Raw genomic sequence first — 15,627 nt, 5'->3', positions numbered from 1 at the left:
GTGAGAATTGCTTCCATGTTTTACTGGTTTGGTTACAGTAGCAAATTAGGGTTTGCTGTAGTTCAGACTGAGAAGAAGGGAACTGCAGCATGCAAAAGATGGAAGGTCCATGTTAACTTGAGGCTCATCCGAGACTTGTTTATGTCGAGTTAAACCATTGCTTAGCATTATGTCTGACCCAAGCCAATAGTTTGGCAAGATGTCTGAATCAAAAACCATGCTCTGAAGTAAATTTACAAAGTATGGTTTGGCATGATTTGGATGGCATGGATGGCATGATTACCAATTGATAAGCTAGAATTATAGCTATTGGTCTGTCTCTGGTGACTCCATAGAAAGTGTTGAGAAGATAGAAGATGAAAGCAGGAAAGCAGATCTAAACTGTGGTTTGCTTAAATGTCTGGAAACTCAAAGGGCCCTTTGATCATGAGAATGGCTTGAGGGCAGACAGCAGGGAAGGCTGCTTAAACTTATCTTCCCTGCAGATGACTGCTCCTCCATTGCTGGGCGCACTCCCTATGTGCCCAGATGATCTTCTGCTGACCCAGGCAGCATGGAGGGCAGGGGGCCAGGATGCATCATCCTACCCCGCCCCCCAGAAATTCCATAATGCACCATGTGAGTGCATGGTGCATTGTGAGAGACCCCTTTTGGACTCTCATTTTGTTTTGTTTTTTTAAGCTTAATTTGAAAAGGGTTAATTTCTGTGGAAAATCCCATAGAACTAAAAATAAAAAACTATTCCTTAATTATATATGTTAACTTATTTCACGGTATGCACATTTAAAGTCACTATCAATGAGACGAGGTGTATAACCGCCTAGAGCCTTTGGAGTCAGGCAGTATAATAAATAAGTCTGGAAGTAATCTCATAGGTCTGCTTTAAAACTAACCTGGTGCTTAAAATGGTTTATTAGTCTTAAATTCAGCTATGGAATTGTTTGAATGCTATCACTGTAATTTCTAGCTAGTTTTCTTGGCTCATATATTTATTTTCAAGGCAAACACCCCATATGTGTATTCAATGCATACTCAATATTGAAACTGTACCTTAGGGAAGTAGGTATCTCACTGTGTGCACTACATCCAGAATAATTATGTGGTGCTTAAGTAAGTTGTATGTTACTTGAGTGAACTGCTATAAAATAAACTTGCTATGTACAAAGAAAGTTTGTCAGACCTCTGAAGCTTAAGGAACTGTAACCCGTATTCTGTTTTGTAATTGTCTTTGGTTTTACAGATTACTAAATGCTAACAAGATAAATTGCCTGCGAGTAGATGCTTTCCAAGACCTGCACAACTTGAACCTTCTCTCTTTGTACGATAATAAGCTGCAAACCATTGCAAAGGGCACCTTTTCCCCACTACGAGCAATTCAGACCCTGTATGTATTAGAATGGTCCATTTGTTGTTATGTTCTTCAAGCTTTTGGTTTCTGTTCCCAAATAGAGCAAGAAAACTTTAGGAACTACAGACACCAACCACAAACATGTAAAAGCATTCTTTTCTTTTTATTTGTGAAAGGCATTTGGCTCAGAACCCATTTATTTGTGACTGCCATCTGAAGTGGCTGGCGGATTATCTCCATACAAACCCTATTGAAACCAGTGGTGCCCGCTGCACCAGCCCCCGCCGTCTGGCAAACAAAAGGATTGGGCAGATCAAAAGCAAGAAATTTCGCTGTTCAGGTAATTTCCTTAGTTCAGCTGCTACTTTTCTTTTACTTAAAAAAAAAAAAAATAACCAACCCAAACCCCAGCAGTTGCAGATGTCCCTTACAAAAAAGCAGCCTGGTTCTCAACTGAATTATTTAGCAATTGTAGCTGACTGACTGTAGCTGGACTGAACAGAGGCTGTTTGATCATGCAGCATTCCTGTAGTTAGCACACTTGGCACTACTTCTGCCTGACACAAAATTTATGTGACCAAATGGAATATGTGATTGTTTCTGATGAAATAATACAGTTCCAAGGTATACCTCTTGTCCATTGCTTTTCTAAAACAAAAAAAGAAAACAAAACCCAATCCGGAATATGAGTAAAATCTTTAAAATAAATTCACTCAAAGAATGTGAGAACATGGCATTTGTATTACACAGGGAAGCTTATTTCATGCTGAAAAGTACTGTTTGCTTTTTCTAATCTTATTCTATTTCCTACTTACATGTTTCTAAAACCTAACCTCTGTCATCTGGTATCCAGCTGTTTCATGTACATTTCATATTCTGCAGTTAATTCTGTTTTTTGTGTAAATACCAGAAGAGAGTAGTTGGCTGTTTTGATTCCAAATACCTTTATATCTAGTCACACCATATCAGCAGTTGATCTGAATACATATTTTTTTCCCCTTCACAACTACATGTAATTAACTGTAGTCCGTACTCAGTCTATTGGAATTAATTCTTTGCTTGCTAACATTCAGGTGCATATTCTATTTTCTCTCTCTCTTTTATTTAGCGAAAGAACAGTATTTCATTCCAGGTAGGTTTGGCTCTGCAGTAAAATTGACTAACTGCAGGAGCCTTCCCCTCCTCCTTCACCAATATAAATTTTGTTTTAACTTCTTAAGAACTGATGCATGCATTTTAACCCTAGTTAAAGCCCCTTAGAATAGTCATAGTTTTCTAGTTTCATTTTCCCAATAATTGGGCTTTGCATGCAGCTCCTGATATCCAACTCACAAATTAGCACAACAATTTTCCAAATGGAACTTGATTTACGCTAGCTAGGATGCTTCACCAGCTTTCAGATATACCTGTACCTGTCATGCATATCCTACTTGTTAATGCCTCTGTTCTTTAAATGTAGCTACTGAGCTGCTTTTAAATGAAGAGAATCCTGCTTCTATCAAAGAGCTAGGACAGAACCTTAAGACACTTCCAAAAGGAAAACCTTCCTGCTTTGCTTTCATGTACTAAACTGTTGGTTGCTCACCTATGACCTTTGATCCTTGTGTTTGCAAAATCACAAAAAATGCCAAGCAAGACAGCCAAACAGTGCATATGTCTTATATATAAAGACTTTTTAAAAAATAGCAAAAAATTTAGTACATTTACACCTTGCTTTTTAAACCATGCTAATTCTCTTGACATATTCAGCATGAGTGATTTATGTTGGCTCTAGCTCTTTGAAACATGATTCCTTCCTCCTCCTCCTCACAACCCAGCAGCTGACAAACAAGTGTAGTGCTCTTTTAATGGGACAACCCTCACTCCAAAAACAAAACAAAACAAAACAAAAACCAGTCATGTGCTTATGTTATAGTGTCCATAACGGGTTATAAATAATTGATTGGCAAAAGTGCTCAAAGGTCTAATGACGCTTTTGATTGAACTGCAGATGCATGAACTGCCAGCAAAAAAAAATTTCAATTATTGTTTACTGTCTAGTAAAATACTACAATAACTGAGTATGCCATCAATGCAACTTGTTCTTTGAAGCACTTGCAGGCATAAGTAATGTTCTGACTTACCAGTTGATCTTGGGCTGCAACTATTTAAACTGGTGTGTTTTAACCCATGCTGTTTTTACTGTATATAGTACTTCTTTTTCAGTTGGAGTGATCATGTGAGGTTTTTATTGCCCTTAACTAAAACTTGTGTAAGTAGTGCAAAGAAAACGGACTGGCCATTGGCCATTCTTAGATATGATAGAGGTTTGGTGTTATTAAAGAACCAGGAGACGCTGGTCTGAACAATGATTTACACACCACATTTTTACAGGCCTGGCAGTCACTCCACACTTGCATACGCTCTGGGGAAACATAATGTGAAAAGAATAACACATGGATCTCACCAAGAGACATGCATCAAGGATTTAGGAATTCATGAATTACAGAGATCAGAGTTCTGTCCACATGTTACTTTTCTGCATCAGGTCTAAATAATAAGACTGTAACTTGATTTAGCAATCATTGGATGATTCTGCTGGATCATCCAAATTCCAAAATGAAGAGAAAATCCTCTAGCAGAAAAAAGAGTCACTTAAACAGAAGGCCAGTTCCTGTATGTTTAACTAGTATGTGGGTTATGTGTTAAGCAATGGTTTGGATGAACTTTTTCCCCCGCCCCGCCCACCACCCATTTGATAAAGGAACGTGTCAGGAGGAGATCATGACATCCAGGAAAGACATCAGTATGGGCACTCTTAGCACGTCCCCTTTCTTATTTGGCTGGTTTGAGGGGAAATGTACTGTATTGTCAAGTCAAGTCAAACTTTATTACAGTCATAGACCAGCATACATATAACAACATTACCAAAGTTCTAAACGAATTTTACAAATTGTATAACAAAACCTAGCCATTTTATTAATAATCTCACAATCAGAATTTGAAGGTAAAAAATGTAGATAAAATTCATCCGAATGGCCGGAACGTTTTGCAGAAGGGGCAAAACTAATCTTAATCAAGCCTTCCTATAGAAGTCACAGTATAATATTGCATGTGCACATATCTCAACTGAACCAGAGCTGCCTGGACAAACTCGAGCGGAAAAAGGAATACCTTTGAATCTTCCTTCCAGTATGGCAGTTGGGAACGCATTGAGCCAAGCAAGAGTCAAAGCACGTCTGAACTTGCTTTGTTATAATGATACTTAAATACTCTGCCGGTTTGATGTTAATCAACTGATTCCCGAATAAGCTGTTTTTTTCTCAAAAGTGTAACTTTCTCATGAAGTTCTATATCTAGCATACGCTTCTTAATAACTCTTCTGGCCTGATTGAATCCTAGCTTAATAATATCATTATGGGGAAAACCATATTGGGCTAGTTTGTTTTTAAACAAAGACTTCCATTTGAAATTAAAACAGTCAGTCATTATGAGAGAAGCCAGTCCCACCTGAGTAAACACCAATTTCAGCCAAAATAAAATAAGAGATCTCCAGTAACAGGTTTCTAGCCTGATTAATCCCACCTCTCATCTCACCACTGCATTAGGAACACATTGTGGAACCTACAGAATAGACCTTAAAATTTTAGACTGTGTAGCTTCCATCAGGGAAAAATTACTGACCAGACCAAGTTGGGCACCGTACAACAGTTGTGGATAAACCTTGGCTAGAAATAGCTTGATTGCAGCAGGTATATATGAAACACCCCCCCCCCCCCACGTGAAATTGATGACTGAGCATTCAGCAAAGTAGATTTTAGATGAACGTTACGAGAACCTGAACAATGAAAAACCACACCTAAATATTTGAAAGAATTAACTTGAGCAATCTTATGTCCATTGATGGTCCAATTATATTGCCTGGGACATTTTGCAAAAACAAAAACTTTGGGGTTTTTTTAAAGTTAATTTCAATAAACTCTTGCATGCAAAAGTTCAAAAGTAGTCCCAGTGTATGCTGTATTGCCTGAGCTGGCTCAGAAAAGATTTGATTCCAGTATTTTAGCAAGCAATTTGCAATATAGCCATATTCATGCCAGGGTTTCCCCCCCTCCTTTTCAAAGATACATTAAGAGCACTGTTCTATACACATTATATTTAGTTTTTCCCTTGAATCATTGACAGCTGGTGAAGCATTTCCCTAATGGGAACCACTGGCTGCCACTGTGGGGTGATTGAGTGGATGGAATTCTCACTCTTATCAGTAACCATCCGGAAATACCCTGGAGACTCAAGAAGCCTCAATCAGCACTGTGGAAGTGTCCAGTTATTGACTAGTAGCCACCCCTGGCATGTTGTCAGTGAGGATAACTAGCCAATCACAATGTGTGTTTGCATGATGCTGATTGAGGCACTTCGCTCTTCCACCAATGCCTCCCAATAGTTGTGGGTTAGGACTTGAGCAGCCACTGCCCTAAACATTGCTGCCAACACACACACACCAGCATCGCTGGTTTAATATTGCTCTAACACTGTCTTTCAAAGCACTTGTGATCCTTCTCAAAGATAGCTTCTACTTCTTCTTAAAAATAAAATACTGGATATACTTTCCATGCACATGCATCACAATGGCACTTTGAAGAGAGTTTAAATAATTGCTAATTCTAATCCATGTGAAAAGTACTCAGATACACATTAATGTTTGAAAACTGTATTCTTGATCAGGAAGCTAAGTCAAAGAACTCTTAGATAATCTTACAATACGTATTGGAACACTGAATACAATATTGTAGAGCAATTCAAGCCAACATATTATTATTTATTATTATTTTATTATTTTTACATTTTATATCCCGCTCTTCCTTTGCATGCTTAGGTTCATTGTAGTTGGAACTCTTCTCCAACATTTCTTTGTTTTCCTTAAATAACTTATCAGATATTTATAAAAGTGGTATAAAACTGTAGCATCTTTCAATGAATGTGTTTTAGAATGCTGATGCTATCATATATGAGAAGAACCATCATATTATATATATAAACAATAGATGTTCTGCTGTGCCTTTTTCTTTACTGTGACAAGTTATGCTGGTCTTGGACCATAATAAACATGATTGATTGATTGATACTTTGAAATTTCAAGTAAATTATACACTGGCACTTTCAGAGATGGTGCAGTGTCTGAATATCATATAATCAGAGACATGTAGGGTATAACCCAGCCTCTAGGGATGTTGTTGGGAGTTTTGGAATGCCCTTGATGAAGGCAATAAATTTCTCAAATTTTAGCAGAGAACAAGCAAGGGTGAACTTGGGGGGGGCAGTTTGTTTCATTGGGGTCACTCTGTCTTTCTTTCCTCCTTGGCTGACTTTCCTGTTTCAGGAGTTCACCATTTGGGCTGTAAGTAAAGTTCAGTGTGTGAACTACACAACAGTGTAATTCCTAGTCTTGACACACCTTCCACTTCCAGTCTCAGTCTTTGCACCTTTTGTCCAAGAAGAATTCACTGGTCTTTTTTTATTTCTTTGTTTTTTCCTGTTGCGTACCCTCAAGTCCTTACCGGATGTTTCTTCCTGATATGTATAGGATGCTATCTCCATTCTGTAACTTGTGGAGAATGGTGAAGAGATCTTTCTTCCTCCAATCCTCATTTGTGTTGCTTTTACTTAAGTGGTGTTATAGTGGCAGTGAGCATTCTTTAAGAAGAATACCATGCCACCCTAAGCAGTTTCCTGCTGCAACACTTTCCTACTCTTTTCTCTTTCTCCCTTTGCTTCTCCTTGGCCTACATGGATGAAGTTGTGATAACTTAGCGAGATTTTCTGTTGTGCTTGATCTAACCATGTGGTTGCGAGGTATGAGTAAAACATGGTTCTGTCAAGCACCATGGAACGTCACGCAGCTTTCTACAGCATGACAAGCTGCTGAGGCTTAAATCTGGATTACACACTTTAAAAAAAAATTGAAGAAGAAAAATAGGGCTTTAAATTTTATGGTTCTGAGATTATGTAAGAGGGCTGTGGACAGTGAAATAGAAGGAAAAAAAGAAGGGTAATGAAATGGGATACAGGATCTACTTAATCCCGAAACACGGATAAGATATATTTAGCAAGAATTAGTAGTGTTTTGTGTGTTTAACTGTAAAATGGAATAGATTGGCTGACAACTTAATCAGCAGAAGTACAGCTGTGAAAAGCTCAAGCGGTTAATGTTATCCCACCATGTGAACTTTTTCCTAGCAAATTTCAAGCCTTCTGAAATTTAACCCTATATTAAACCTTTAATGTTCCTTCATTAGCATAACACTTCCCAAACCTTGCCCCAAACCCACTTGTCTGTACTGCAGGTCTGTCGCTTTTCTTCTATGAAAAAATAATTTCATCACCATCTTGGTGGATTTACTACCTGGATTTTTATTCTGTTTATCCACAGGCACAGAAGATTATAGATCCAAACTAAGTGGAGACTGCTTTGCAGACCTGGCTTGCCCTGAAAAATGTCGCTGTGAAGGGACAACAGTTGACTGTTCCAATCAAAAGTTCAACAAGATTCCTGACCACATTCCTCAGTATACAGCAGAAATGTAAGTATGAGCCCACAGTGGTGTTCTGAATGGGAATTATTATTAACAGCACTCATTATTAGTCTTCCTTTATTACTTTTTGGAATGTTAGTTTTCAATCTTATCGAGCTTCAGCTCATGTATTTTTACTTGTGTAAGTTATTAGCATCAAACGTTTAGTAAAGGGAAAATAAAAATAAAATCAAAGTTTAGGATCCAGAAAATGCAAAAAGAAAACTGGCACAAGTTGCTTTGTAGTTGCATCCTCAGCAAAACCAACCCCATTCCCTGTCTTGAGCCAACTCCATTCATTCCTCTCACTATCTAATGTAAGCTGCGCCTCATTTACAAGGAAGATAGAGTGCAAACTAAGCAAAGGCTTTTAGGAGGAACACACTTTTAATAGAAAAATGAATTACTAATGGAAACTGAAACAAGCTCACATGGATGACTAACTTGACATACTGGATAGACTGTTCTCCGTAGGGGTGGTACTATTCTGTCCTGGTTTCCCTGGCCACTGTTATTGACAAGTCCAACTTCACAGGATACCCCTGGATCCTTGTAGATTACGAGATGAAGGTGGGACTGAATCAGACTGTTTTGAGGTGTTCACAGAATGATCAGATTCAGAATCACACTTCAAATGTTCATTGCTATGTGAAGGTACTTGGATTCAGAAACTGGACCCAAGAACACTAGACTAAACGTGAGGGAAACTAGCCATGATGTACAATTTTTCTCTCTCCGTGCCATGGCCTTTGAGAGCTCAGGTGGCCCAAATAGTGTTCTGAGAGTTCCTAAACTCTCTCAGTGTTCTGAGAGTTAACCCCTGCTAACTGGGCAAAGAGGCATCTTTTAACGTGGTGATTCTCCTTATTTAGCAGGGGGAAAGTAACTGGCCTTATCCATCCCCAGCATAGTACCTCCAGTGACTGTTGCTGGTGTCTGACTTATGTTTCTTTTTAGATTGTGAGCCCTTCGGGGACAGGGAACCATCTCATTTATTTATTTATTATTTCTCTATGTAAACCGCCCTGAGCCATTTTTGGAAGGGCGGTATAGAAATTGAAATAATAATAATAATAATAATAATAATAATAATAATAATAATAATAATAATAAATCTCCCAAATTCCTACAAATTGAAAGGCTGTGGCAGAAAAAGACCAAAATAATCCCAGTGGTAATTGGCGCCCTAGGTGCAGTTCCAAAACAACTTGAAGAGCACCTCAACACCATCGGGGCTACAGAAATCACCATCAGCCAATTACAAAAAGCAGCTTTACTGGGAACAGCCTATATTCCGCGACGATATCTATAATAACAGCAACATTGATAATAAAATTCAGCCATCTCAGGTCCTTGGGAAGGACTCGATGTCTGGATAAAATAAACCAGTCAATAACACCTGTCTGACTGTGTAAATAAATAAAAATAATAAAATCTCCCAAATTCCTGCCTGTGAAAGCAGGTGATCCACATGATATCTCCTAATAATTCCATCCTCCAAGAACATATACTGTATGAGAGTGGTCCAGTATGCAACACAAGGGCCACTTGGCCTTATCAGAAAGGTCTTTAACCTACACTGGGCTTCCTGGACTTGGGTGCTATGTGTGGAGAATGGCTGTTGTCACGGATTCTGTTTCATAAATGCTTATTTTTGACAAACACGGTTAATACATTTTGTTTTAGCAGTTCCCAGCAGTTGCCAATAAGCTTTTCAAACATCATTTCTGCTGGCAACCTAACAGTGGTGGTATGTGGTGGTGTTCAATACATGGCCAGAAAATAAGATTATATTTTGTAAAGTTGTGTCAGTGATCTTTCCAGGTGCAGTATGCCTAAGTCTAGTATGTATAGCCCTTTCTGTATGACTCATGAATGGGCCAACATACTCAATGTGAAGATGTACCCACAGTTGTCCTGGCCATTGCCATAGGGGCAGATCCAACTGAGGGACATTCAATGACATTCTCTTGAGTTGTTCACCTTTAGAGCAGAAGTACAGCAAATCCTCAAGAGGAACATCCATTTTAGGCCACCACATGTAAATTTGAGCTGCTGCCTTCATTCTGGTCACTCCAGGGTGAGCTGGTCACACCAGACTGCAGTTCTTCAGAACATGAAGCTTAACCCAGACATTCAACACCAGCTGATAAACGCATTGGATGTCAATCAATCCATTGGTCAGACAGTGACATGGAGCTCAGTCAATCTGTGTTTACAATAGTTAAACCTGACTTGTATAGTACAGAATTTTGATAACCTGCAAAGTTAAGTGCCCATCACTGAAGCCTAGCATAGACCTATAGAGTCATATTTTTCAGTTCCCCAAACAATTCCAATAAGTGCTTATGAACCATTAGACTGATGAATGGATAACTATCAATATTGGTGGATTTTTCTGATGAATGGATGACTACTGGTGGATTTTCCCCCCCCTCCAGAGATGATGGCAAGCCCTTTCTTGTCTAAGTGAGCGTAGTTTAACATAGTGCCATTCTGCTGCCAAGAGTAAGTGAGATGCAAAACAGTTAAGCCTCTTTGTCTTCTCTCCCATTATGGGAAATACATCTCTAGTACTATATGGTGAGGCATTGCAGGTGAGATTTGTAGGCTCTGAGGCATTGCAGTGAGCCAGGCAGGAACTATACAGTTTTCATGAGAGATTTAGTGCTGGAATAAACTTCTTTGGACAGCCCCCCAGACCACTGTTCCCTCTAAGAGAGATTTCCAGATGTTGTTGACTACAGCTCCCAGAATCCCCAGCTGCAGTGGCTTTTGCTTAGGGATTATGGGAGTTGTAGTCAACAACATTTGGGAATCCCTCTTAAAGGGAACACTGCCCCACACCCATTTTGCATTTTTCTTATGGATGAAAAATGAGTGAGCCCAAAATTGTTGAAAGATTTGGTAAGAATCTATTATAATAGTCCAGGAGATGCAAGTATGCTTTCCAGCTTTTTTCATCTCAATGATTGGGGCATGATCAGTAGCCTTCACCTTCTCATCAAGTGGTGGAAGGAAACCGTGTTTCCAAGGTAGACAACTTCAGAGGCTTGGAAAACATATTTCTAAAATGTAGAACAGCCTCATCAGAGCACTGGAAGACCTCCTCCAGATACTCCTTAGGTGGTCCTTTCTGGTTGGTCCTTTGATTAGTACATCATCTAGGCACACAGCAATATGGCTTATTCCAGCTAGAAAGCTTTTATAATGGCATAGGCAGATGAAATTTCAAAAGGCAGGTGAATGTGCATGTACAGACTTTTGTGGGTGTTGACTGCGATGATAGTTTGTGATTATCTGCCCACACTAGTTGTTGATATGCATGGGACATGTCCAGTTTTGTGAAGGTGATGCCTCTCACTAGCTTTGCATATAGCTCTTCTAATCTGGATATTGGATAGCACATCAATACAACCTAGTGTTATTCTGTATTATTATTGTAGTTTAGTTAGCTATTTGCTTGTAGCTAGTGCAGATTAAAACTGTTCTATCTTGTTTTAAGACTGAGGCAACCAGATATGACTATTCTGACTTGTTTACTAGACAAATGACACCAGTTGCTTCCAGTGGCATCAGTGCAGTCTCAGCTTTTACTTGCAGTGCAAGGCCAATAACTCTGGCTTGCAAAACTTAGATTTGTACTGTTGGATAAATTTGGATATGGGCCTTCTAGTTTTTCAGCTGCCAGCTCTTAGAGGAATACTGTGGCATATCACTTCAGGATCTCAGGGGGCCCTCCAGTATCTTGTTAATGGATTGCAGAGTGGGTTCCCAGTGTCATCCTAGACATGGCTCTGAGTGACCAAGATGGGTAGTCTTAGTTGAGTATTCTTAGTTTGAATGTCATAGAATACACCTAATTTCACTGTACTCCAGACTGAAATCTTCTCACCTGTGTAAGTTCTAAGGCCTGATTTGGTAGGTCCCAGCTGGAAGCTGGTATCATCCTTAGTCTGTTCCATGGTCTATGAAGATGGCAGATGCTCCTGTGCCCTTTCACAACTGAACAGTAATCACAACTAAACAATACTCCTGTTCATTATCAGATTCAATCATAGTTACTGTGACTATGGATATCCCTTAATTTTTTCCTGGACCTCTTCTGGTTGGGTGTGGAGCATGCGTCTAATGGTGAGCTTTATAGTATATACTCTTCTGTGGGTTGCCTTTCCTCTCTTCTTTACTGTGACAGTTGTTCTCTGAATGGCCCTTCTTTTTGCAGTAGTGACATTCAGATCTCATATGTGGATAATAGACCTAAAAGGCCAAGTTGAAGACAAATCATCCTGGAGAGAATCTATCTATGTGGGCGCTAAAAGTCAACACAGACTTGACGGCACTAAACAAATCAATAATCAATCATGTGGGTAATGACTGTCTCCAGTGGTTGTAGGGCTTCATTGCAGATACTGCAGTGACTGATTATGATGTTCCCCTCTCCTTGGGAATGGCCTATTTGATTAGGGCTCCATTCTGTAGACTTTCTTTTTTTAGGAGCTTGGTTGGAGCTGTTTTGGCCCGTGATTGGCAGATTCTATTGCAAAGCCATTCTTCAAAGTTATTTTAAAAGTCAAATCTAGCAAGGATAAAAGACAGCGTTAAATTGATGTCCTCAGTGCTCCATGCTAGCTGGTCTTGCAGCTGGTCATCAGATAAACAACTGGATGCTACACATTCTGTTATGGATCTGCCTTGAGCAAGTCTGACCAAGGCAGGACAGCAAGGTAGGTTGTGTGGCTCTGAAAAAGAGTTGTTGAACCAGCAAAAGACTGGTGCCAGCTAAAGGTTTTTGGTAGTTGGTGAGAGTCCCACTCATTCCTGGATTCTCAGTTCAGTCCTACTCCAGAGGAAGAAGCCCTTCTTCCGAAATTGGTCCGTCAGGAGGAAAGCCCTTCAATGCTAGGTGAGCACTCTGCTCTAAAGCTGGAGTTCTGCCCTACTGCGGTGGTGCCTCTGCTTCTAGGGACTTCTAGGTGATGGGAGGACAGGCACTTCACCTGTTGGTACTGGGTCAAGCAGTGCTCCAAGGGGGTCACTGGCTCTGGCTGCTTCAGCTCCAAAGCATCTGGAGAGTTGTCATCAGAACCAGAGATCTGGGCTAGGACAGACTACTCCATTTGTGTCTCCTCCACGTTGGTAAATCTTGAAACCTCTTGTTCGTTATTTACATTTAAGCCATTGTACAATTACAGAGGGCTTAGATTCATTCACAATTGTCTCTATAATTTTAGCACATGATGCTTCATTGAGGTCCTTTGGGGTCATCAGGTCCCTAGTGATCCCCTAGGTAGAGGAGCCACAGATACTTAGCAAAACAGAAAACTTCTTCTACATGGTCTCTGTGTATAGCACACTCTAAGGATTTTGCACCTGTACAGAAACACCCTCCAGAACCTAGTATAGCTTTACCTCAGGATTTTGGTAGAACCCCGCCACCAACTTCTCTATAGGGAGCATGATCCACCCTTCTCACTAAAGTCTACTTCAGCCACCACAGACTTTATACGTCTGGAGCTTACTCTGCTCTGCAGTTGGCTTTACCTGTGAGGGGAAGGTAAAGATCCAGAAATGCAAGATCCAAGCTCAACGCCCACATCAACAACATTAGGCATCTCCTCCAAGATCTGGACCTGCAAATAAATTTAGAAAAATCAAAATTAGTTGCTTCTCATCAGATAGAATTGATTGACCTTTTGGATTCCAAAGTAGCCATGGCCTTCCTGCCTCACCACAGAATCCAATCCATCCTCCAGCATGCCACAAAGTTCTGCCATTGCAACACGCACACAGCCCTGTTTGTACAGTGCCTTTAGGGCCTCATGGCATCTACCACTGCCACACAAGCCCGTCTAAAAATGAGGACCCTGCAATGATGGTTTCTCAACACTTTTGCACTTCAGCTCCACCTGCAGTCTCACCTTTTGTCTGTGCCACCTCACATTTGGAAGTCCGTACACTGGTGAACCTATACCAAGAACTTAACACAGGGCCAGCTATTCCACTTGCCACATCCCCAGGTTAACATTGCTACTGACATGTCTGTGCAGGTCTGGGGCCCCCACCTCCACATATTGACTGTAGCTGGGCCATGGTCATGCATACAGACCAGACATCACATAAATTTCCTCGCTCTTCTTGCCATTTTCAAGGCATTGACAATCTGTCATGTGCAGCTCATAGGGAAATCCTTCATGATCTTGACAGACAATACAACGGCTTGCTCTTATGTGAACAGATAGGGTGGCATGGGGTATCGCTCACTCCTCTACCTAGTCCTTCAGATTTGGGATTGGTGCCTAACAAATCTCATTTGGATCATGGCCACTCACATTCAGGATTCCAAGAATACCATAGCTGATGCTCTCACTCATCAGCGACCTTCATCTCAGAAATGGCATCTCCATTCCAGAACCTTCTCCTGGGTTTTCTGTCACTGGGGAACCCCAGCAGTCGACCTCTTTGCAACTAGCGGCAACACTCACTGTCCAGCAAGGCCAGCCATGGCCACAAATCTATTGGTGAAACCTTTCTTCAGTTCTGGGGCAAGGGCCTCTTACACATGTTTCCCACCCCCACCCTTTCCCCTGATCAGTGTTCTCTCTAATTTTTTCCATATGTGTGCAGAATGAGTTTTGTTCTGAGTGGCAGTATCAAGGCAGTGTGTGCGCACATGGGTTCAGTGGGATATTCCTGATTCAATCTGAGCAGGATCTAAAATTAACTGAGCAGACATTAAAAAATGTGTGAGTGTGCACACCTTAGAGGGAACACTGCCCCTGATCCCCAGGATCTTCCAGAAGATCATCAGGTACAGAGCAAACCGCATCATAGACACTCTTTGGTCTCCCAGGCAACCATGGTTCCCTACTCTGCTCTCCCTGTCAAACCACATCTACAACTGTCTTCTCCAGCATCCTTCCCTGTTGACCATAGGCAATGGCACCCACCTCCATCCGGACATCACATCCCTTCAGTTAAATGCCTGGAGGATACCAGTTTGCCATCAGTAAACAAGGAGCTTCTCCAGGTTCTACAGGTTGCCAGGAAGCCTAACACTCAGATGTTACAAAGCTAAGCGGAAACATTTTTCTGTTTATGCTCAGAAGCAGAAAGTCTCCCCTTCTGAAGCTTCACTTGACTTTATTCTTTTGTAACTTGTTGATGAAACAGCCTCGAGGGTGATTAATTGGATCCCTCAGTTTGGGCGAATGTGAGGAATTTAGCTCAGAAGTGCAAGCATATGAACTCAAGAAAAATGGCTTGAGAGAGAGGATTTAATTAAATTAAGGAGTTTATTGAAAGAAAAATAATAAAAGCACAATGAGACTAAATTACTAGGCGGTCTTAATGTAAAAGCAATACAAATATGTTTAAAAACAGACTATTGTAAGGCACATTTAGCTTGAAGTTCCAAATTATGTGTAAATTCCCAGGCAGGCTAGAGAGAGTTACTTCTAAGACAGCGGGGGAAGGTTTCAGAAATAAGAGAAAGGGATAGATTCAGTCCTGAAGGAGCCAGGAAAGCGGCTATATCGCCTGTCCTCATGGAAGATCCGACTCGAGCAGCTGGAGACTAGCAACTCTCCAGATAGGTGAAGTGGGGAGCAGGAGAGTTGAAGAAGTTACTGGGGTTCCTCATGAGGAGAGTTCCAGCATGAGGCCAGCTGGATAGATTGGCAGGGAGACCGATCTAAACCCAGGCACAATGAGCTGAACCTCGGTGTG

At 40.7% G+C, this 15,627-nt stretch overlaps 1 protein-coding gene across 8 annotated transcripts in view; it reads left to right on the top strand.

Moving 5' to 3' along the window:
• Positions 1 to 15,627, top strand: part of SLIT2 (slit guidance ligand 2) — a 426,589-nt gene that overhangs the window by 315,396 nt on the left and 95,566 nt on the right. For 6 of the 8 annotated variants that reach the window (XM_053253821.1, XM_053253815.1, XM_053253818.1 and 3 more), the window contains 5 exons: positions 1,241 to 1,384; positions 1,525 to 1,688; positions 2,457 to 2,480; positions 6,708 to 6,725; positions 7,758 to 7,908. In XM_053253821.1, coding sequence (XP_053109796.1) covers positions 1,241 to 1,384; positions 1,525 to 1,688; positions 2,457 to 2,480; positions 6,708 to 6,725; positions 7,758 to 7,908 — 501 coding nt within the window. The remainder of the gene's footprint in view (positions 1 to 1,240; positions 1,385 to 1,524; positions 1,689 to 2,456; positions 2,481 to 6,707; positions 6,726 to 7,757; positions 7,909 to 15,627) is intronic. The other 2 variants (XM_053253820.1, XM_053253817.1) reach the window with 1 other exon arrangement.

The sequence above is a fragment of the Hemicordylus capensis genome, chromosome 5 (genome assembly GCF_027244095.1).
Source record: "Hemicordylus capensis ecotype Gifberg chromosome 5, rHemCap1.1.pri, whole genome shotgun sequence".
NCBI classification, from domain to species: domain Eukaryota; kingdom Metazoa; phylum Chordata; class Lepidosauria; order Squamata; family Cordylidae; genus Hemicordylus; species Hemicordylus capensis.
Note: the sequence above shows the minus strand (reverse complement) of the source record. Positions and strands in the feature narration are given on the sequence as shown.